Source organism: Protopterus annectens, chromosome 8.part0, assembly GCF_019279795.1.
Source record: "Protopterus annectens isolate FY-2018-M chromosome 8.part0, PAN1.0, whole genome shotgun sequence".
In the NCBI taxonomy this organism is placed as follows: Eukaryota; Metazoa; Chordata; order Ceratodontiformes; family Protopteridae; genus Protopterus; species Protopterus annectens.
The window spans coordinates 1,939,674,161-1,939,698,847 of record NC_056741.1 but is presented as its reverse complement, the minus strand read 5'-3'; the positions used below and the strand labels follow the sequence as shown (position 1 = coordinate 1,939,698,847).

At 40.0% G+C, this 24,687-nt stretch overlaps 1 protein-coding gene across 1 annotated transcript in view; it reads right to left on the bottom strand.

Annotated features, from left to right (window-relative positions):
• The window catches only part of CFDP1 (craniofacial development protein 1), a 681,610-nt gene that overhangs the window by 78,154 nt on the left and 578,769 nt on the right, over window positions 1–24,687 (bottom strand). Inside the window, exon 6 of the mRNA XM_044081456.1 lies at window positions 21,450–21,608. Coding sequence (XP_043937391.1) covers window positions 21,450–21,608 — 159 coding nt within the window. The remainder of the gene's footprint in view (window positions 1–21,449; window positions 21,609–24,687) is intronic.

Here is a 24,687-nt window from a genome sequence, read left to right as displayed (position 1 = left end):
TAGTTTGCTGAATCCAGCAACAAAGGAATAGCCTAACATAACCTAAATGTCAATATGTGTATATATAAAAACATATATGTACAGTTAACCACAGGAAGAAAGCCTGGTAGAAGTAAAGGACAGTAGACAAACCAAACCAGACCTCCAGTCATAACCGGTCTTCAAGAACCCGGAGGGGGTAAAGTGGGAAATGTAAGAACAAAGGCGAGATGAACAACTCACATGGAACATTATGGTAAGAACATAACTTCTTTATGTGAAGTTGTTTAATCTCGCCATTTGTTCTTACATGTAGGTAGCGTCCCAAGCACCCAAACCCTGGGTGGCTCACAGGAGTACATTCCTGAGAACAGTGGAACCAAAGGAAGCTCTGCCCCTGAAGGCCCTGTCCACTTTGTAATGAATGATAAATGTATGTGGTTTTCACCAAGTGGCGGCTGTACAAATGGTGTCCAAAGGCAAATGAGGTGCGTGAGCTAGAGATGTGGATACGGTCCTAGTGGAATGAGCTTTCACCTTGTATTCCAAGGCCTGATTAGTTGAAGAATATACAAACTTTATGCAATCTGATAACCATTTAGACAAGGTAACTTTAGACACAGATGGCCCTTTTTTGTTGTCAGCGTAGGAGACAAAAAGCTGCTCATATTTTCTAAAATCCTTTGTTCTGTCCAAGTAAAATCTCAACTGTCTGTGGAAATCAAGTTTATGTAGCATATACTCCATTTTATTAGAATGATGTCTGAAAAAAAGTGGGCAATTCAATAGACTGATTCAGATTAGTCTCGGAGCAGACCTTCGGAAGAAAAGTGGGATTTGTCCTGAGAGACACTCTATCAAGAAAAAATACCAAGTAAGGGGGCCTAACAGAAAGGGCTTGAAGTTCAGAAACTCTACGAGCTGAAGTAATATCCACCAAAAATAATGTTTTCCAAGATATGAACTTCAAGGGGCAAGAGGATGCAGGCTCAAAGGGGGGAAGCATCAGTTGAGATAATATTAAATTTAGGTTCCATGGTGCAACTGGTTGTCTGATGGGTGGCCTTAGGTGATGAGTCCCTTTCAAAAAGGCTTTACATAATCTGTGTGACATACGATTAGATCCTTCAGTCCCCAAGTGAAAATTAGATATAGCTGCCAAGTGAACTCTAACAGTGGCCGCTGCAGCACCTTCCTGAAAAATTATTGCGAGAAATTCCAGAACCCTATCAAGAGGGGCAACATAGGGATCAATATCGCGTGGAGAGGCCCAGTAAACAAAACATTTCCATTTACTACTGTACAGTCTCCTAGTGGAGACTTTATGAGAGGAAACCAGAATATGTTGAACTTCGGAAGACAGATTATATGACCTGGCTAGGTTGGGAAGTGGAGCAGCCAAGTTGTCAGTTTGAGGGACTGAAGAGAGGGGTGAAGAACTCCTGACAAATGCGTCAGAAGGTCTGGCACCGGGTCCAGAAACCAAGATTCTTCCAGCTGGTATTGATGAAGAAAGGGGAGCCATATCTGTCGAGGCCAAAAAGGGGCTATCAAAATAACTGTCCTTCCCAAGCCCTTTGCTTTCATCAAGAATCTGGGAATCAGTGGGGTTGGAGGAAAGGCATAAAGGAGACCCGAGGGCCAATCGTGCACAAGTGAATCCCTGGGACTGTCCCCCAGTTCTGCATTTGGCATTCATCAGAGATGCAAAAAGGTCACAGCAAGCTGGCCTCATCTGTGGAATAGCCTTTCCGCCACATTTTGTTTGAGGGACCACTCATGGGGTAACAAAATCGCTCTGCTCAGTTTGTCTGCTATCACGTTGGATTTCCCCAGGATATGCGTTGCTACTAGAAAGCGCCCAGTGGACACAGCCTACTTCCAAATCCTCAAAGCTTCTCAGCATAAGGGGTAAGATTTGGTTCCTCCCTGTTTGTTGATGTACCAGACTACAGACATGTTTGTCTGTCTGAATCTCAATCGTCCCCTGAGGTAGAGAATCATGAAAGTGCTGCAATGCTCAAAGCACTGCTCTCAACTCCAGGACATTGATGTGCAAATGACATTCTATCTCTGACCAGGTGCCTTGGGCAGTCTTTCCCTGAAAAAGCCCCCGCACCCACCCTATCAGGAAGCATTCGTGGTCACCGTGGCTATTGGAGGGGGTAATATAAACGGTCGCCCCTACTGTCACCTGGTGGCTGTTCAACCACCAGAGAAGGTCTCTCTTGCAAATATCTGACAACAGAATCTTGAATGACATCGGGAGCTGTTGGTAGGACCACTGGGTGAAAAGCAGCCAATGGAGTATCCGCATGTGCATCCGGCCCAGAGGTACTGCTATGAGGGAAGCTGCCATTGTGCCTGAGAAGCAGGTATTTTCTTTTCTTGTAACAAGCATGACACATGATTTCTTAGAGAGGTGACTCTTTCTAGAGGTAATTTGACCAGGGCGGAGGTGGTGTCCAGGTCTGCACCGATAAATGAGATATGCTGCGATGGTAACGCAGATTTTTCGAAATTTATGGTTATTCCTAACCAAGAACAGAGACTGATCATATGATCCCTGGACTGAATGAGTTGATGCCTGGTGAGGGCGGATAGGAGCCAGTCGTCCAGATACAGAAACACCCAGAATCCTAGACGCCTCAGGTGAGCCGTAACTACTGCCATACATTTGGCGAACACTCTGGGGGCTGTAGTGAGACCAAAGGGCAGAGCTCGAAATTGGTAATGACTGGCCCCCAGCCGGAAATGCAGGTGATCTCTGGATGGTCTGGCCATTTTGATGTGGTAGTACGCATCCTTGAGATCTAAAGAGCACATCCAATCGCCCATTCCCAGGAACGGGACTATCGATTGAAGTGTGACCATTCGGAACTTCTCCTTCATTATGAATGTATTGAGTTTCCTGAGGTCTAAAATGGGCCTCCAGGCCCCTGTTTTCTTTGGAACTAAAAGGAATCTGGAGTAAGTTCCGGATCCTATCTGGTTCACTGGGACTGGCTGGATGACTCTTTCTTTCTAGCAGGTTTTGGATTTCTGTGACTGCTTGATTCCTCAGACTGGGTGGAACATCTGGGATTCTTTTTGTGGGTAACGGGAGTTCTACGAAGGGAATGAGGTAACCTCTGGTAACTATGTTTTGTACCCAAGAATCTGAAGTAATTCCTAGCCAGATGTCTGGGTAAAAGGCCAAGCGACCCCCAACTGCCTCCGGAGTAGGACAATCAGGCCTCCTCCCAGGAGCGCTGATAGGGCTTACCAGGAAACTGCTCCCTGTCACCCTGGTTCTGTGGACCCCCTCTGCCGCCAAAGCGGCATCTTCCATTATTGCCCCCACTATGCCCCTGAAGGGGGGTTCACTATGTGTGTTCTGGAAAGCTCCGTGGGACTTCCAAAACCACATTTTTCCACCTCTTTGCCCTTTGGGGTATGGTCTAGTAGGGGTGGAAAAATTGACTCCTATGGCAGATAGAGTCTTTCCTTCCTGCTCACACCTAGTGAGGATCTCCTTGACTTTAGGCCCAAACAATGAAGAGCCATCAAACGGGGTATTGACAAAGGAAGACTTGAAGGCTTCCGCAAAGGAGCACAAGCGCATCCAGGACTGTCTCCGCAGAGCAATCTCTGAACCTGCTGCTCGACCCGATTCCTCGGCTACATAGGAAATAAGCTGCATGGATGAGTTGACAACAGAACTAAGGGTAGAAAGCTGAGCTGTAACCTTTTCCGAAATAGCCTCATCTGTGTTACCCTTTAGAGTATCTCTGAGTTCTTAAAGGAGATCTCGTTGAAGGTGAGTAAAATGGGTCAAGTAGTTAAACGATCTCATGGCAGATGTCACAGAACTAAATGTTTCCCGTATCTGAGCATCATCCTGGAATCCTTATTAGGAGGATGGACAGTAGAGGAAGTCTCTGACATCTCTTTCTTGGTGGCCGCTGCCACCACCATGGCATCAACAGGGACTCCTTTGGTGAGGAACGATTTCTCGAGGGGCAGTGATGAATTTATTGTGCCTCTGAGGGACTGGTTCCATGGTGTCAGGGGACTCCCATGTCCTTCGAGCGACCAGATCCATTAGTTAGTCGAAGGGTGGAGTAACCCAGGAGGTGGAGGGCTGAGATCCAAAGGCCTTCAGGAGCACCGGCTCATCCTCAGTAGGGTGAATGGACTGCCAATCGCCCCTCTGCTTAAGTATTTCTAAGATGTCCGCAAAGGAGACATCCTCCGAGGGGGACCGTAGGGACCCTTCCGATTCCCCTAAGTCAGTGTCTGATGTCAAGGATTCCTGACGGGAATCCAAATGCCTCCTCTTGCAGAGTATCTTTTTGGGAACTTCATCACTGGGGACGGCTGGTGATGTTTCAGTACAGCAGGGTTCACCCAAAGGGGATACCTGAGGCTCTGGGTCTCGACGCTTAGTAGGTGCTTTAGACGAAGAGGCAGAACTCGGCATCTTCAGGGAGGAAGAGAAGAGACCTGTAGTGTGGGTCTGAACAGACAACACCCTCCTCATGGCATCAAAGGCCCCAGACTCTCGGCCCGAGGAGGCCACCGGTTACGAGGAAGACAGAGGCCTTGCAGGTGCTGACACTGAGGACTCCGAACCAGAGGACGGAGCTGAGCTCACCTGCGCCGAAGCCCCGAGGGGAAGTGTCGGAACCGATGCATCAGTTTGACTCTCCCCCCCCGGAACCGATGAGAGAGTGTCAGATCCAAGACTCTTCGGATGGCACCAAAGAGGTCAGGGTGGGTGGAACAGAATTCACTGGAACAGGACTTGGCTCCACGGGTTCCACAACCATCAGATCTTCCGCCTCCAGCTCTGAAGGCCTATGTAGGCTCGGAGGAGGAGTAGTAACAGGCAATGGGGCGAGAACAGGGCTCGAACCCAGTTGGGACGAAGCCGAGAGCAGTTTAGCCAATGCCGGGTTCTTCAAGACCCTCTGCACCACAAGGTCCACATCAGTATCGGACATCCTTGAAGAGCGGGTCGAAGGGGCCGAAGAAGCTACAGACCTAAGTACTGGAGATTTTAACGTCTCTGATACCGGCTCCAAAACCAAAGGTTGGCTCCGAATCATTGGTTCAGCGCACGGTTCCAAAGACCTAGGAACCAGTGACCGCACCTTAACAGTGGTGCTCGGAGCTGAAGACTTAGGCTCCAAGGACACCCTAGACGACTTCGACCCTTTCAAAGACTTGGAGGTCTGGTCTGACTTGTCTAAAGCTTCTTGAAACTCAGGTGTTAAGAGACCTCGATCAACAAGTTTCCTACATCTCTCTAACATAACTCTGCCACTAAAAGAGTGGCAGATGGAACACTCCTGCAAATGGCGAGGTCCTAAACAATAAATACAAGAAATGTGCTTATGTGTTATTGACATTTTTTGGCCACAGTCACATCTTTTAAATCCGGACTTTTGCTTTTGGTCAGCCATCATGTCCTGGAGAAAGCACAATTATCAGATCCCTGATAATATCAAGTACAACAGTACAATCCAATAATAATCAAAAAACAATCTTGACAAAAAGTGGGATAGGAGAAAAGATAGATTCCTGTACAACTATAGTAAAGGATGTAACCAACTGAAGAGAGGGCAAGGCCCAAGAGCAACTCGCTAAAATAAAATACACTAAACAGGGACAAAGCCCTAAAAAAGATAGTATAACAAGGGAATACTGGTAGAAAAAAACAGATTTATATATATATATATATATATATATATATATATATATATATATATATATATATATATAAAAGGTAAACTTAGTTGTAGAAATACTTCTTAATAAACCTTTACTGGCTCGAGCACACTGAAGACTTGCGATCCGTTGCAGCGGCAAACTAGATCTGGCCCGAAAGGGAAGGTCTTGGATTAGCTGCCAGAAACTACAGGTCTATAGGGTGGATGCAACATGTTCTTGTGTATCTTTGGAATACCTATAATAGTGGCCAACAGAGGATATTCAACTATCAAAAACTTGTATACTTCACCATCTATCCTTTCTTCCAACAAGTATTCCTCTAATGTAGCATCTATACGCTGATAGTCTATATGTACTTCATTAATGGATGATATCTCGCATGTTTCAGTATCCTGAAGGATGGTGTAAATGGCATTTAAATAATTATTCTCCACCAGAACTACACCTCCTCCCTTATCCGGTTGCAAAATTCTGATATCATTATTTGAACTCAGGGAGCATAATAATTCATGCTCTTTCTTACTAAGATTATATTTCAACCTCTGTTCCTTAGTATTTATGGATAGTTGATATAAATCATCTATAACCACTTTTTCAAAACTAGCCAATAAGGGGTGAAGTGGAGGGGTGAAAGTGCTTCTTTTTTTCAATTGTCCCTCAGGTTTCTTTGCTCCTACATCTTTAAAATATATACTGAGATTTAACTTGCAGACAAATAACTTGAATTCTATGATATAATCCACTACATTGAATCTCATATTAGGAACAAATTTGATTCCTTTTCTAAATAAAGCAAAATGTTCATCATGTAGTTCCAATGTAATGTAATTGTAGATATAAAAATTGCCTTTGCCATATTTAACTTTGTTATATTTAACTATTTCTTGATTGTCTATAACATTCACATTTTCATCCTGTCTGTCCTGGAATTTGTTGTTTGATGATTCCGGTAATTCCCCCTCCTCCTTCCTACATTCTCCCACTCTGTTTCCTCCACTAAAAAAGAGTGGAAATCCTCATATGTAGCATGATTGGACCTCTCAGAGTTTCTGTGATACATAGAAGTGCTGGCCTGGTTATTCTTCACCTTATGGGTTTTATCCCAGTTATAAACCTTCCCTTCTTTATATTGATTTAAATCTCTTCAAAGTTTGGCACACTTTCTGTTAAAAATTCTATGATTGTTATTTTTAGCATACTGGTATTGTCTATCATATAATTGCTGCCATTCATCAAATAAAAGGTCCTGGGTAATACGAACATTCAGTTCTTCAACTTCTTTCATGAGTTTGCATAACTTACCATCGTTACATTTAAGAATAAATTTCATAAAAGTTATCCCAAAGTTATCAAACATTTCATTGCACTCATGTAAATTCTCTACAGACATATGTATACCCATGGGCTTCTTAAAAAACGTAAGCCCCATGGGAACAATGCATAAAGAAATACAACGGTTTAAGTAGGCATTATCTAACTGTATGCCTTTGATGGCATTCAGTTTTTTACCAAAAACATGTATCTTGTCCTTAAGAGTTCCATCATTTTGTTCGCTAGTGTTGGCTACAATACCAGCTCTATTATCATAAAATTGAAAGTCTGCACATTCGTTAAAAAAGTATCAAGCCCTCCATGCCTGTTATTAACTTTATTACTGCCTTGCCTATCTGCTACTAGATTAGGAACAGACTCGGTTACAGTACCTTGACTGCCGTGGTGAACAGCTACAGAATAAGTCTGTTTGGGTGCAGTTCTTTTAGGCATGGCACCCAGACTACGTCCCTCTTTCTCCGTATTGTTGCCATCCTCGTCTAGATTTTCGATCTCATGCTCTTGTTGGCCAGCAACGATACAATGAGAGGACCAAGTTTTGTTGTTGGGAGTACTGCCAAAATCTCCTTGCTCACACCGAACTCGAGGCAATCCCGAGCTGCCCATTATATTACTACATGGTCTCATTTGTTCAACAGTTGTTTTTACTCCAGATATTTTCATATTCTGCCTCTTTGATTTATCTTTTAAGTCTGTTTTTATATATATATATATATATATATATATATATATATACACAATATATAATACATATATATATACAATATATAATACATATATATATATATATATATATATATATATATATATACACACACATACACATATTTTTTTTTTGTTCTTATCCAGGTAGTTTAAACGGGCTTCTGCTGCATCTGCTCTTGCCATAAGTTAAACATCATCATCAATTAAAGTTTGCAGCACAGCTAAGTGTGCTCATTTAGGGTTTGCTCAAGCAGATCTAATTTCTTTTCTTGACTCCTTAACTTCTCCTGTAGCGATTATTTCATTTCTCTTATCAGCCAAGTTGCATTCAGTGTCATGGCAGGTTCCTCATCTGTATACACACTATCCTTGTTACTTCTCTAGATTCCCCCTGCTTTTTTCTCCTTTCACCTTTTTATTCTTCACTGACATACTGACTGCTGATGCCCTTTAGATTACAATCTGGTTAACTTTACAAAGACAGTTTGTCGATCGTTTGGCAGCCTTATCACTGAATGATGTCAGAGGAGCTTTTGAGTCGTGTGTATCTCAGACAGCCGCCATACCGGCAGCTCAGCTTCCATTAATATAGGAAAGACATTATCAGGGAATTAATGGCTTTTATGAAATGATATGGCAATCATCCAGGACATTTATAGGTTCATAGGTACTTACTAAGCTACTGATCTGTAAGGATCTTTAGAAGCCTACCATTACATTTCTTTGGTAGTTTCTGGCACTTGTGCTGGTGTATTAGTAAACCAGAGGTGGGCAGAACAAGGATATGTTGGCACATTTACTTGTTGCACCTATTCATGAGGGAGATGGATGCCAAACCAGGGATGAATTTGTGGTTTCCTAAAATTTGAATGAAACACTTCCTGCACTCTGTTGAGAGACAATGTCAATGGACCTGCCACTGATATCTGAATTAGCACAGTGAATAGTGGCTGCACTAGCTAGACAGGAGCGATCAGAATTTTACTTTGTTTCCCCTCCAAGTTTGCCTTTAGAAACACTTTTTGGCATCACAGATGTTGCATAAGGAAGGCATAAAGATGATCTTGGCTTCACACTGTTATGACAACATCAGATGCTGCTATTAGAGAGTGAAGCAATCTGTTGCAAAACACTGGGAGCTCAGGTGTATACACAGCAAAAGGGTTATGTTCAGTGTTCACTCATAAGGGAACAATATTGTTCTGTTTATCAGCCTGCTTATTTTTTTTGTATATATGCCCAACAGGTACGTAATGCTAGGATGATGTCTTCAGTGTCATTCTGGGAGCATGAGGGTCAGAGACGCCAGTCCGAAAGATCCATTTTTTTGTTTTAAAAGCTTCAAAGCAATTCTGTAAGAGAATGCATTTATTTCTGTACAATTTAGTCTTTGGAAATGGAAGTTTAAATGTTTTTAACCAACATTAAGGAACAGAGGCATAATGTGTTATCTTCATGCAATATTTCTTATCTCAGGCTCTTGTTTCACCTAGGAGGAACTCAAAATATTCTAAGGAATGTATAGCTGACAGCTTAAAGCAATTTAACTTGCCGTCTATGGATACTCATTCTGAATCTTTGCAACAGGGAATCCTGAACCACATTCTACACCACAGAAAGACTTCCTGAACCCTCCTCACCCTATAATAGCTGACCTGGGCACTGTACGGCCCCCGGGCCACATCCATCCCTTTGGCTGTTCCTGACCAGCCCACAAAGCTAGATCCAGAGGAGGCTTAAACATTTACTGTAATAATACATTAAAAAAATATATTCTTATTCCATGGTGGTGGCGTCTTCTCCTTTAAGGAGAACCAAGTAAACACATTCTACAATTGCGCGTGGAATTTAAAATAAACCATTCCATAAGAGAAAAAGTGAGAGAGAGAGAGAGAGTGTGTGTGTGTGTGTGTGTGTGTGCGCGCGCGTGTGTGTGTGTAATTTAAACTATCCGTTCCATTTCTGTATAAGACAGAAAGTGTGTGTGTGTGCATGCGTATGTTTGTAATTTAAACTAGTTCATAGGTTGTATGTGAGTGTGTGTATATAACTTAAACCAGTGGTTCCATTCTGTAAGAGAGAAAGTGTGTGTGTGTGTTGCTGAGTGACAGCAGAGAGAAGGTAGGTGTGTGTAGGCGTGTATATTTTTTAAACATACCTCTGAACTGTCCAGATTTAGCCTCATAGTTTTGGTCTGTTTCTCATAAATGTGTGGTTTTTTGGCAATTCACGGAGGGCTGAAGTCTTTAAATAATGACATATTGATGAGTTACAGACTTCACAGTCTTCAAAAAATGCATGCCAACAAAAATCCTGTTCTAGCAACTTTCTAAGTTAAAAGGAGCAATATTTAAAATCTATCCCTATTTTTGGGCAAGTGTATTTCCATTATTTTAGGCTTTGTCCACATTTCTTGCACTAACAGGTTGACAGGTATACCTCTCAACTGTCCAGATAAGGTTTGCTTTATATTTTTGGCCTATTCCTCATAAACGTGTTTTTTTCTGGCAAATCACTTAAGACTGAAATAATTAAATGTCATATATTTGAGTTTCAGACTTCATTTCCTTCAGAAAAATGCATGCTAAGATAAATCCTGTTATTCCAGCAACTTTCTAGTCTATAAGAACAATAGTTATTATATTTATTTATTTATTTATTTGCATTTGTTACCGGGTAAATGTCAGACTGGGCTGAAAGCCCATTTTCAGCAGAGACCCGGGGAGAACAGCTCCGTACACATGAAAAAATAATAAGTTTACAAAGTATTATAGTGGTTTACAACTTATTAGTAAGATGCATAATACAAGTCACACAAAGTAAATAAGTAACAGGTAGTTATACAAGGTAAATACAGCAATAAGAAAAAAATACAAGGTACAAGAAATAATGGAGTAAGCAACTAACAGAGCATAACTGCACTGAAATACATTAATATGGCAGAAGGATATAGCAACTGTAAGACTAGCTAGAGCAAATGCTGTGATATGAAATCCCACACCTGGAGTATATTTAAAGATTGGTAGGCAGAGGCAATTCAGAGCAATAAAATATAGTTAACAGTAGTCTGAATTAGTGGAGAAGTAGGATCCCTAGTCAGGATTAGAGCATGGACAGAGCTAGTGGTTGGTGAGGCATTCTCTCAGGCTTTGCTTGAATATGGAGGTGTTATTAAGTTTAAGAATGTGCTAGGGCAATTGGTTCCAAGACGTGGGCATTTTGTTAGAGAACAGTGAGTCACCAAAACAGTTTGCAGATTTGGTTACTTTTAAATAGAAGTTTATCAGAGGATTGAAGGTCTCTGGGGTTAGTATTAGTTTGAACCAAGTCTTTTAGAGTTGGACAGGAATCAGGGTTGTTTAAAATATTGTGAGCAAAGGTGAGTTGGTTTAGTTGTACCAAACTAGGTAGTTCAATCCAGTTGAGCTTTTTTTTTAGGGCTAAGTAGTAGTACTCCCTTAAAGGGTTAGTTGGCTGTAAATTTGGCTATTTTATTATAGCATAACTCTAGTTGGGAGAGTTCAACCTTTTGTAAATTAGTAAAGATTTGTGATGAGTGGAGAGAAGAAATTATCTGGCTGAGCCTAGTCTGGAGGCATTTGTGAGATAAAATTAGGTCAACTCTACAGAGCCAAATCCTATGTCAACTTTCTTTTTATAGTTACTGCTATGTGTTTGTCAAGTTTTAGTTGACTGTTGAATGTGACACACCAAGGAGTTTGGCGTGATCTACGGGTTCGATAGCAGTGTGATTTGTGCAATACATGGTAAATGAAGGGTCCCTATTTTGACCTATTTTGGTGAATACCACGAGCTTTGTTTTTATTTTTTTTTTTTGGATTGAGAATGAGTTAATTCTCTGTTAGGTAGGTTTCCATGTCAAGCAGTGAATTTTATGATTTTTCCTTGAGTTCGAGGGTGGTGGGAGCTGAGCAGATGAGGGAGGTGTCATCTGCACACTGGATTATGGTAGCAGACTTAGTAGCAGAGTGCAGGTTATTAGTAAATATGGTGAAAAGAAGGGGGCCTAAAATAGAACCTAAGGGAGAGGTTAGTGACCCATTTAGTGCTCTGTTGTCTATTGGAGAGGTAACTATGAAACCACTGGGGATGTGGAACTCAGGTTATATGCAGCAAGCTTACTGAAGAGTGAAGAGACAAAGAGGCCTTTGTTTTTAAGGTTCACAGTGTCAGTGAATCTAATCAAGGCAATACTGGTACTGTGCTTGGGCCTGAATCCATGCTGCATATTGGAAAACATGTTGTTATTCAGTAGTAATCAATGAGCTGGCGGTGGATGCATTTCTAAGATTTGGATAGGGGAGACAGAATAACAATGGGGCGATAGTTGGAGAGATCGGTAGATTGGCCACCTTTGTGGAGTGGTATGATGTGAGAGGTTTTCCAAATATAGGGGACGTAGCTCTCGGAGATGGAGCAATTGATGAGTATGCAAACAGAACAGCAGATAGATGAAACAGCTAGTTTTAAAAATCCATTTGGGAGAAGGTCAGCAGCAAGAGATGAGGGTTTAAGCTTGGTGAGAAGCATTTGGATGAATCTAGTTTGGACAGGTAGAAATGTGAAAGGGTATGGGGAATTACTGAGATTAGGTATGGTTAGAGGTTTGATTGGCTTATTTTGTAAGAGGGATTCTACAGAGTTGATAAAATGTGAGTTAAATTGTGTGACTAGGCTAGCATTACAGGTGGTAGAGGGTGGAGTGGAAGGTTTGCCCGGTTTCAGGAGGTAATTAATGCTATGCCAGAATTTTTGGGGGATATGTATGTTTTCCTGTTGGGCTTTGAGGAAGCAAGAATTTTTGTCAATAATTATCTGTTTTTTATTTGCTTGGTAACGAAGTTGTTTGTATGCTAGGAAGTCTGAAATGTTTTTAGTTATGTGGTAGGCAGACCAGGCTTTGTCACATTGTTTTAGTAGGGTTTTGGTGCAAGAAGTTAGCCAGGGTGCATTTTTAGATTTATTGTGTATTTTTCTAAAGGGGGCTAAATTATTAAGTACATTCAAGAAAGCATTGTTAAAATATTGGACTGCTAAGTCAAGTTGGAGTGTTTTAAGGGGGTTCAAGTCATACTGTTTCAGAAGGTTGTTAAACAATGATGGAGTAAAGTTTTTCTTGTTGCGGATGAGTTTTAAGGTAATATTGTTGGGGTTGTGAAACTTCCTTCTGAGGATAAAAGTAGGTGCATAGTCACCAAGTGTGTCAGACAGGCAACCGACTGTATGAGAAGACATAGTTTACTGATGAGAAGGTTGATAACATTAGAGGGGTTATCAGATGAGCATGTATGCCAATCAAGATTGAAATCACCTAGGACAATGTTTTTTGCGTGCAGTTAGTAGATATCCATAGCAGGAGGTTTTCTATTATTGTTAGATTGTTGCCAGGGGAAATGTAGGTTGCTATGACGGTTAGGGTTTTGTGGGAGTTAATTACGAGGAATGCTACTATTAGTTTAATGTTAGGGAGTTCTGGGAGGGACCAGTTGATTTGCTCCAGTTTAAGGGTGTCTTTGAAAAAGATGGCAACCCTTCCACCATGTTTCACTGTTCTGTTATAGAAAATGATGCTGTAGCCAGTGGGCAGGATTCTCTTGGTCATTAATATATGACTTGAGCCAGGTTTCAGTCACAATGGCAATATCAGGGGAGTATAATGCAATGGTAGTATGGAAGTCATGAAGTTTATTGAGAATGCTTCTTATGTTAAGGTTGATTAGGAGTAGATCAGAATTGTTTGATTTAGTATATGGTGGACTGATAGGGTTGATGTTGAGGTGCTAGGGAATGTGTGGAGATGTGGGGTGAGAGGGCCAGGGTTGGGATGGATGTCATCCTGCAATCTGATATTAGTTAGTGAGTGAAGCAGAAGATATGATAGTTTAACAAGAAGTCAACAGTATTTGAGGGAGGTGAGGGGAGGGCAGGTGAGTGGGTGGAGACGTACTTGAAGGTTGTGAGTAGTGAGCAATGTACTTTGAAAAGGTGAGGACAAATAGAAACATGGAGTTGGGGCAGTAATGAGTTGGAAGGCAGGGGGAGTGTTGGTGACTGGTGGTGAGGGAAGAAAAAGAGATTGTTGAATATGCAAGTAGTAGAATGAATATTAGGGAAGACTAAGGGAATAAAGAATATTTGGTAGCCATAGTAGATTATAAATGTAAAGTTGTGATGAAGTAAGACGGAGAAACAGAGGTAGATAATGGGAAGTTACAGAGAGTGAATGAGATGAAGGGAGGGGTTACGGGTGAGGTTGCAGGTGGATGTGTAGGAATTGTGTGTGGATTAAATTTTGATTGATTAATTGGTTAAAGGGTGTGTATGGATATGGTATACGTTTGAGGATATGGGGGGGTTGGTGGGAATGGTGTGAGAAGACAGTGGAGTGAGCCCGAGTGCCGTGAGGGTAAACAGACTGGGCTGACCCTGGATTCAACTGGTAATGGTATATTTTATAACAAAATCAATGTGTAAATATGGGTCCAGGAAGATCCCACAACAGAAGAGATACAGGGTATAAATGTAATAGAAGCCAATTCAAACTTAAAGAGCTGGTGAAAAAAAGTAAGACCTTACAACTGAAAATTAAAGGTAGTACCTTGCTTGTACGGGAAAATAATATAGTTTAGCAGTAGCTGCAGGCAGCAGTTGTCACTGGCGGGGTGCTCACTGAGTACATCTTAATTGCTAAATCCTAACTGCTCAGGAAAGATGGTGAAAACACATAGTATAGGAGGTAAGTTGTTTTTGATGAAAACTTGTGCACTTGGGTGCACCTATGTTGGTGTCTACAGTTCAGTTTAACCGAGAGTCCTTACTGAGGAGTCCACAATAGCATGGCTGCCAGCAGGGAGTAAAAGCAAGGTGGGGAGTGTACGTAATCTCCTAAAGTATCTAAAACCTTACAGTAACCAATGAAATAATGGGTCATACATACCACTAAGGCTTGCAGGAGACAGTAGAGCAGTTAAAAGTGAAAGGAAAGATGGTACCAAATACTGGCTCAAAATCTAGCCATATTTTTGGGCCTTTTTTCCCCCATTTTAGGCTTTGTCCAGATTTCTTGTGCTAAGAGGATGACAGGCATAGTATGTAAATGCCCTAGCTTGGGGGGAGGCAGGTTAGTCAATTAAATTGATCAGGCTTCATCTTGTAATTTTGTTACAAGAGACAGGAGACATGAGCGTAAATCCTCTACACCAACTACCAGACTGCTGAAGGAATTGTGAGTTTCAATGGACACAAGAACCTGAATCCTCTAGTCTACACCAACTACCAGAATGCTGACAGAATTGTGAGTTTGAGTTTCAGTACATTTTCAGGGAATTCTGAGTTTCAGTGCCATTTTCATAGAACTGTGAGTTTTCAAGGGAAAAGAAGTTTGCTCATGCTATGTCTGTCTTCCATGTGGAACTGTTTTGTTTAGCAAATGGCAATCACTGTTTGTGCTGTAGAATTTGAAAGCAGTGTTAGTAGCATAATTGCCTTTGGTGCAGAAGGCACTGGATTCTACTCCCACACCATGTAGATGGAGTACTGATATTGCAATGCCCTTTTGATTGCTAATTATTTGGTGCATTTTAAAGAGGATACGGGTTCTGTACTCCTGAGTGTGTTGTCCTTTGTATGAGATGCCTAGTAACTATGAACTTCTCTGTTAGTCATTCCCTATTGCAAGATTACCAGATTATCAATTTTTTAATGCTACATAGGCAATTCATTCTTCAAGGGCAGCAGGTACTGAATTTGTATATGAAACACTCAAATGTAAAGTTGTTTGCCAGTAGTAATCTCTTCATTAGTTACAGATCTCTTTAATGTGGAATTATCTGGATGACTTTTACTTCTGCGGAGATTTTGCTTATTAACTGATATTGGTGGATTGTAATGACAGATGTCTGAGTGAGTTACCTATTATATTCTCGAAAGCAGACAATGTCGAATCCGACATTGTCGACACGAGAATAGCAAAAGTGCAGAACTTGGAAAGGGTAAATGGAAATCTCTATGGGGAGACTTTCATTTACTTCAATGTAGTGTGGTCTCGGAGTTGGTATATTGAAGTAGCGGGGGGTGTGGGGTGCAGGGGGGCTTGCCCCACTGCCTACACCCTTTAGATTTTCTTTTTTTTTTAATTTATTTTTTCTGAACATTCAAAATGTTAATGGTTCAATCATTAAAGGTCGACCTTTAGTGATTCGAACAATTAAACTTTCGATGTTCTAATACAGACCCGTCTGAGTGGCCTTTTATGGTTGAAATTTTTTGAAATGAGTAGTTTTGTCATTACTGGTTCATACATTTTGTTTCACTGTTACTGGAAGAATGTTCAAAACTACAAATCTAAAACATATTATAACAATTGGTGCTGGAATATAATTTAATACAATCAGGAAGGTGAGCCAAAGAGGAGATCTCTGTCTAATATATAAAGCTATGTTAAAACCACAGCAGTTGGACATGCTACACGCTCTAGGGACCTAAACCTTGTCACCACAATAAACAGCACATGCTGGAGGGATAGATTCCTGTCTCAGAGACTTCCTAAACTCTGGAACAAGCTACCCATCTATGTCAAGCAAAGTTCCTCATTAGCACTCTTCAAGAAAAATCTTGATGAGTGGATGGGAAATAGGAAATATACCCCGGGGATCACTTCTGTGGCTCTGCTCGACAGGGGCACAGGAAATTAACTTTCTTGGATGGCGTACGCCAGGGAATCTTGTTGGCTAGGCTTACTTAGGCCCTTGGGCCAATAGCCTTGTACCTACCTATGAACCTACATCTATGCATGGCCCTAAAAATGTGTGCAAGGAGCCTACGGTTTGAAAACGGCCCAAAGGTAAATTTAATCCTCCAATGGCCAGATGCATTTTTTTGAATGTGGGTTTTAATGCTGTTTCAATGAATGCGAGTTTCAAGGGCAGAGAGTTTACTGCTCATGTTAAGTCTGTTTTCATTGCAAGACTGTATTGCTTGTTTGGCAAATGGCTATTAGTGTTTGTGCTATTTTATTTCAATATCTATAATCATTGTAGAAGCAAATTAGAAAGCAGTAGGCACACTGACAGGTTTGAACAGTGTTTATGGTAACTGGAGAGTAATAGCCAAGTAGTGGAACACTGGAATGGTTGGGGAGGGGGCTGCTGATAGAAACGGAAAAAGAAGCCGGGAGAGGGGAGTAAACGAGCGGGGTTATGGGAGGTGCGAGGAGTGTGTCAATGGTCCGGCACTCCAAAACAGTCCCAGTTTCTCATGTGGCCCCTTGGGAAAATTAATTGCCCACCCCAAGTATAATAGGTATGTCAGCCATAGAATGAAACCCTACTACACTCCCTGGTAATTGTAATGCAACTTCTAATGTAACTATAGCAAATAATGATATAAAATTCACACTCCCACAGTCTTGATCAGATATTCCTTCTTGGGCACAAATATTTGACTTCTTAACTAAAAAGGTGAAATCATTTACCACAATTTCAATTGTAATTGAGCAGATAAGATACATTTCTTTAGAAAAAAAAAGAGAAATTTCTAAATCTCAGGCCAAGTCAGAGGCTGATTTTTTTTAAACTGAAAAATAACTATTATTTCATGAGATCACAAAATTTAAAACATACAATTTTCCTTAAAATCCTAAATACAGAATTTGGAACAAGAAGCCTTAATTTTACAATAGCTGGAGTTGCTGAACATTTAGATAATAATACACCTCCCTGAAACTGGAAACAGTTCACAGGATAGGCTCACTTAAGACTGGCTATAATACTGCAGTAACTGCACTTTTACACTAACTCTAACATGACCCTATCTGCCTCACAGAAAAGAAGAAACCTAATTTATTACTAATCCTTAATTAGAACTGTTCAAGACCTTCCTCCCAAGGTTTTTTAAAAAATGCAAGGCTTTTGGTAATATGAGGAAAATCTCATGGTAAAAAAATTAATTCCTTCAAGGTTCTTTTCCTGGATCTTCTACAAGTTACTTAAAGATTTACATATTAGATTTCCATCTTTGGAAAGAGCTGGCAAAAATTCATAGTTTCCAGATCACAGAATTATCTGTGATCCCACAGAAATGGGCATGGATTTGCTCCCTCCTTTTTTTGGGGGGGGGGGGTACTGCTTCTTTGATGTTAGGGGAGGGCTCCTGCAAGCAAGGATGGGATTGCTTGTAAATTATAGTGCAATGAAAAAGTATTTGCCCCCTTCCTGATTTCTTTTTTTTTTTTTTTTTTGCATGTTTGTCGCACTTAAATGTTTCAGATCAACAACCAAATGTAAATATTAGACAAAGATAACCCAAGTAAACACAAAATGCAGTTTCTAAGTGACAATTGTATTTATTAAGGAAAAAAAATATCCAAACTTACATGGCCCTATGTGAAAAAGTAATTGCCCCTAAACCTAATAACTGGTTGTGCCACCCTTAGCAGCAGCAACTGCAATCAAGCATTTGCGATTACTGGCAATGAGTCTTTCACATCACTGTTGAAGAATTTTGCCCCACTCTTCTTTGCAGAATTGTTTTAATTCAGCCATATTGGAGGGTTTCCAAGCATGAACTGCCTTTTTAAGGTCATGCCACAGCATCTCAATTGGATTCAAGTCCGGACTTTGACTAGGCCACTCCAAAACCTTCATTTTGTTTTTTTAAGCCATTCAGAGGTGGACTTGGTGTGTTTTAGATCATTGTCCTGCTGCAGAACTCAAGTGCACTTCAGCTTGAGGTCACAAACTTATGGCCGGACATTCTCCTTCAGGAGTTTTTGGTAGACAGCAGAATTCATGGTTCCATAAATCACAGCAAGTTGTGCAGGTCTAGAAGCAGCAAAGCAGACCCAGACCATCACACTACCACCACCATGTTTGACTGTTGGCATGATGTTCTTTTTCTGAAATGCTGTGTTACTTTTATGCCAGATGCAAAGGGACACACTCCTCCCAAAAAGTTCAACTTTTGTTTTATCAGTCCACAGAATATTTTCCCAAAAGTCTTGGGGATCATTAAGATTTTTTTTGGCATAAGTGAGATGAGCCTTTACGTTCTTTTTGGTCAGCCGTGGTTTTCGCATTGGAACACTGCCATGCATGCCATTTTTGCCCAGTCTCTTTCTTATGGTTGAATCATGAACACTGACCTTAACTGAGGCAAGTGAGGCCTGCAGTTCTTTTAGATGATGTTCTGGGTTCTTTTGTGACCTCTTGGATGAGTCGCCACTGCGCTCTTGGGGTAATTTTTGTAGGCTGGCCACTCCTGGGAAGGTTCACCACTGTTCCATGTTTTCTCCATTTGTGGATAATTGTAATGGCTCTCACTGTGGTTCGAAGGAGTCCCAAGCTTTAGAAATGACTTTGCAACCATGTCCAGACTGATATGTGTCAATTACTTTGTTTCTCATCTGTTACGGAATTTCTTTGGATCGCAGCATGATGTCTTCCTTTTTGGGATCTTTTGGCCTACTTCACTTTGTCTGACAGGTTCTAGTTAAGTGATCTTTTGATTCAACAGGTCTGGCAGTAATCAGGTCTGAGTGTGGCTAGTGAAACTGAACTCCGCTTTCCCAAAAATGTGATTAAATACAGTTACTTCATGATTTAACAAGGGGGGCAATTACTTTTTCACATAGGGCCATGTAGGTTTGGATAGTTTTTTTTCCTTAATAAAGAAAATCATCACTTAAAAACTGCATCTTGTGTTTACTTAGATTATCTTTGTCTAATATTTAAATTTGTTTGATGATCTGAAACATTTAAGTGTGACAAACATGCAAAAGAGTAAGAAATCAGGAAGGGGGCAAATACTTTTTCACTGCACTGTATTCAAAAAAGTTCATTTATATTCTACTTTGATATCAATGAGAATGGTATCAATAAAGGTAATGGTTTGAATAATCCTAATAAAATGGGCAATATGTTAAAATATTTAAAGCACATGGATGGGGTCTATACTGAATGTTTGAACATTCAAAATTTCGAGTCTCATATGGTCGACACCATATGATCGGATATTTAAATGTTCGAACATTGTAACGGAGATCTCCATACAGCGTGAAATGGGAAGATTTCCCTTTTCTGCACTGCAGTGCGAGCTCGGAGTTGGTATACTTAAAGAGTGGGGTGTTTGGGGGGTGCAGGGGTGCTTGCCCCCCTGCTTAGAGCGTTCAGGTAGGCGTTTTGTGTAGTTTATTATTTTTATTAGATATTCAAACTTTTGAAAGTTCGATCGTATGGTGTCGACCATATGACAGTCGAACTTTCAAATGTTCGACTATCTAATATAGACACTATTGATGTAGAAGTCTCTTGTTTACAAGAAATCCATCTTGTATTTTACAACCATAAGGCTTTGCTAAATATTAAACATCTTCAAAAATACTGATTACCTCAGACGACGGATGCTGCAATTTTAATTCACTCAGATTAACTAACTATAAATAATATAGGATTCAACTGCTAGTATTTTGTTGGTTAATGTTCAATGCTGAAATTACTTGACTATACTATCTGTTTAAGCTCCATTTACAGGCTAGGCTACTTCCTTTCAAGAAATTCATTAAGGTCTTATCAATTTAAAAGTTAACAGAATTTCTTTGTGTGGAGAGTTTTACAATGATTTAATAAGCAGCAGGAAGTCTCAGGTTAAACAACTGATGGAGCTTTGTTTATAGTACCCTCTAATAAGTTTATGACAGTATAAAAATTTGAAATTAAAAAGGAATATACATTATAATCATAATTACAAGATATCTTCAATGCTTATTTTTTTTTTTAAATCAGAAAACATAAATTACGTGGCATCTAATACGAAAAATTTTCCAAGATGTCTTTTTGGATCATTCCCCTGGTTTGGCATCCATCAATTTTCATTCTCTAGCTAAACTCGGTTTACTTTGTTACTAATAAATGCATTTACACTATATATTAAAATTGCCGTTTTAGTTTCTTTGTAATTAAATAATAGTCAAAAACTCATCTTCTCACATACACTGGCTTCCTTTAAGGTTTTTATGGCAAGGATTTTATTTCAATTATCAATAAAGGATAGGAAGAACAACAGGGATAAAAATGGTATGTTGGTACATCAATTGAGTGTTAGATACTCTGTATGGAATTAATCCTACCAAATATAAGGTACAGCTTAAAGAAAAATTTGTGCTTTAAATGTTTGCAGGAAGCATGGAACAAAAGAACAAAAAATAAATACAGACAGATTTACAAGACACCCGTTTTAAGGAGGATTTTATTTCAAACCTAAAAGATGGAAGGTAAACTTGTTACAGGCGGAGAACTACTAGGATGGAATTTGAATGTTGTTACCAAAGTACAATTAATTCTTCAGCAAATTATGATTCCAAACTACATTTTGTTCCTCAAAATATGATTAAACTTGACAAGCTCCTCATGCAATAGTGTTTTGGGTTATTTTTGGAACTACAACTGTGAAAAAGAAAAAAAAAATCAGAGTAGCTACTACAGTATCGACAATTCTGTAAGCTAATACAGTTAAGAAATATAAAGACAGATTTACTGTTTTAAAGTGAGAATGCTAAGTTAGTCCTGACATGCCTAATATTTTTCTGGTGAAACTAATGAAATGCACAGAATGTAGTGTGCAGCAAGCACTTGCTTTAAAACTTCAGAACTTTTAAATTCAGCAATTAATTTGCCTAGAAAAAAGAAATCAATAACCCTTACCCGTCTTTTCCTCGGTTGAAGATGGCCAGTTCTTCGCCAATTCCTTCTTGCTCTTTAAATGCTTCCCAATCTAACTTTGATTTCTCCAGGGTACTCAATTTCTGTTTTTTGCCACCAATTTTTCCCAAAATGTTGCCCAGACCACAAGCTCGTTTTGCTCTAGGAGATGAGGAACAAACAAGAGTAATACACATCTTTATCTGTAAAAAGTTCTAAAAAAGTACACGTGAGGAATTCCAAACAAGAAATGACTGAAGCCTTTTATCATCATCACAATAGCTAATTTGGTTACCACACTACTTAAGGACTGTTCCTGTAAACCAGAATTTATAAGTGCCAGACCACCTTCTCTCAGAATCATATGATAATTCACAAGTTAGACTCTGATGCTGATCTCAGCCTAAAGTGACACAAGAAGATGATGCCTCTCAGGAACCACACTGTGACAGCATGGTAAGCATACCAGGTTCTGCCATATGCCATCAAGGCACATAATTGATTCAGAAGCCACTACTATGTTCTTATACCATTGTTCTTCAACTCTGTAAAAGGGTGTCACCAGCTGTGAATTATCTCACCAACCAACCCACAGAGAAAGTGCATTCACTGCATAAGGACAAAAGAAATACATAAAGAAAAGGGGGAAGGAGAGGAATAATGTGAAATTATAATAAAAGTTCAGATTCATCTATTGTTATGGTGAATACCTCACAAAATTGCATTATTATATTTCACAGTAACTCATAATTACACAGTTTACAAAAGCCATGAATCTGAAAACTGTGGAAACCTCAACTAACATGCCTTAGATGACAACTGTAGTGACCTTTTCAATTAATAAAAATTCAGTAAAATGTGCATACCAATAACCAAGCCACTGGTTCACACATGTGGGTTACTGACACCCCAGGGAAAAACTTCCAGTACAGCAGCACTTGCAGGTACATGATCTCCAGCTATTCCACAAAAAGGTTCACACACACATTCTTAAGTCTAACACAACTAGCCATCCAATTAGAAATGGCATGACTATCCTTATAGTAGTAGCAGCAAGATACAAGACTCCTTTAACATTCTTGCTGTGGGAATACAATATATAGACAGGCTCTGGAGGTGGATAAGCTCATACAGAACAACAGACTTTAATAGAAAATGTAAAAGCTCATACAGAACAACCGTCTTTAATAGAAAATGTAAGAGACAGGTCTTTACTAAGCATGTACAACAGGCTGCCAAGAAAATTAGGAAGCTCTACTGGCAGTGGAACGAGTTTCCTAGCATTACATCAATAAAAAAAACCCATTCCACATTAGAAATCAAAGAAACACTTCCTAATAGTAGGTGGCTTCCTGGCTTTATGCAGCATTCTCACTATCACAAGACAAAATCTCATTTTACAGAATGGTAGCTAAACAGACTGCAGTGATAGGTACAACACTCTTCCTCTGTGCTGAACCACAAAATCTACTCATACAGGGTGGAAAACAAATCTACCTCATACTTACAAACAACTAAGAGAACTGCTGCTCTGCTGATTCCCAGTGCAGGTTCTCTCTCACACACACACACACACACACACACACACACACACACACACACACACACACACACACACAGACAGACAGACACACACACACAGACAGTGGCACTGAGGGACACTGGCATGCACGGTCTATTAGGAAGTACCAAATATTATGTCTGGTGTCTGCACATACTTTGTGTACATTGTGCTTTAGCTGTGACCCTCAGGCTGCCACAAAAGCATGGAGTTAGGGCTATGCATAAAATTAAAATAAAATCCTCTATGGAGGCTATGGATGTCTCAACAGTGGCCCTCTCTCTACTCAGCTGCCACACCTTGCCTAAAGTTGCCAACAGTTTAAGGCATTGTCAGGCAAATATCCTGTAGAGGCCATACATTTCTCCTGATGGATGCCTAAGGTTTTAGCAACAATCTACTTATATCAAAGCACGGGTGTTAAACCCTTTACAAATACCACAGTCAGATTCCAGGTAAGAAGAAATAAACACACTCAATGTGCATCAGAGTTGGGTATTTTGTGGCCACAGGCCACGCATTTTTAAAACTCAAATAATTTGCCAGACATAATAGGAGACAGGAAGAGCAACTGAAAATAAAAAAAAAATGTTTTTTTTTAATAGATAGTAAAGGAAAGGAATTGCCAACAATGCTAAGTAAAAGAGGAGTACTAAAACAGTGACAGGGTATCAGCAATGGTGTTAAAGAAAACTCTTAAGTATTGAGAAAAAAGGGAAAATATTTAGAAATAGCTATCTAAGAATAAATGGAGGAAAAGGAGCAAAAGATAACTACGTTATATATCCAAAAGTAGTTAATTCACAAAGAACTATTAGAGCTCACTCAAGAGTTTACAGCGACGACATCCAAATGCTATGTCGGCAAACAAGATCTATGATATGTAAGGTGATAAGTTGCAGTGTTCTATGAGCTTGAACAAGCGATCAAGGTGGATCCAAACCCAACACTTGAGGGATGAATGAAAATGACAACATCAGATCACAAGTTACCTGGGTAGATATAAACACCTTCCACATTATAGGAATCAGACCTCTGAACTGTCTGTCCTTGTTTTCAGGCCCGACTTACCTCTGCATACCATGCTCCTATTTTTTGGAGGTATGTCTCTTTTCTCAATCCCTCACATCACGTGACTTTTTGAAGCAGTCTAGTACAGTTAAATCAAAGCTTAATGGCCAACACACTAGTGGTACCAATGATTTCAAGAAAGAGGACACGCATCTTACTCCCTTTTTCAGAAAAAATAAATGACCTAGTGTGGTAGAACTTTGCAATTCCATCCACAGATTTTACACTGTCTCTGATAATTTGCTTACATTAATTCTATCATTTTTGTCAGTCTCTGCATTTTAAAAGTATGTTTCTGAGTAGTATCCAACGTTTACTGGAAGTGGGATGAGTTATGTGATATCTGATATTCAAATTTTATGTTAATTAGCTGTCCAGATTTTTGGTTGGCTGTGCCTAATTTCAGTACTGTAGTTAGGCGGAGCAAAAGAGACTACTGCCCCAGGTATAAAGTGTTGGAGGGTCAAATCCCAATAACTCTAACACAATACCAACTTTTGAAAGCCAGTAGGTATTGCATTTGCGGTCAAACACTGCTGTAGCGCTCGGTGTGTGGTCCAAACTGTAGCAACTGTTTGCAACATTGTAGCAAGTAGTTTGCTGCAATTT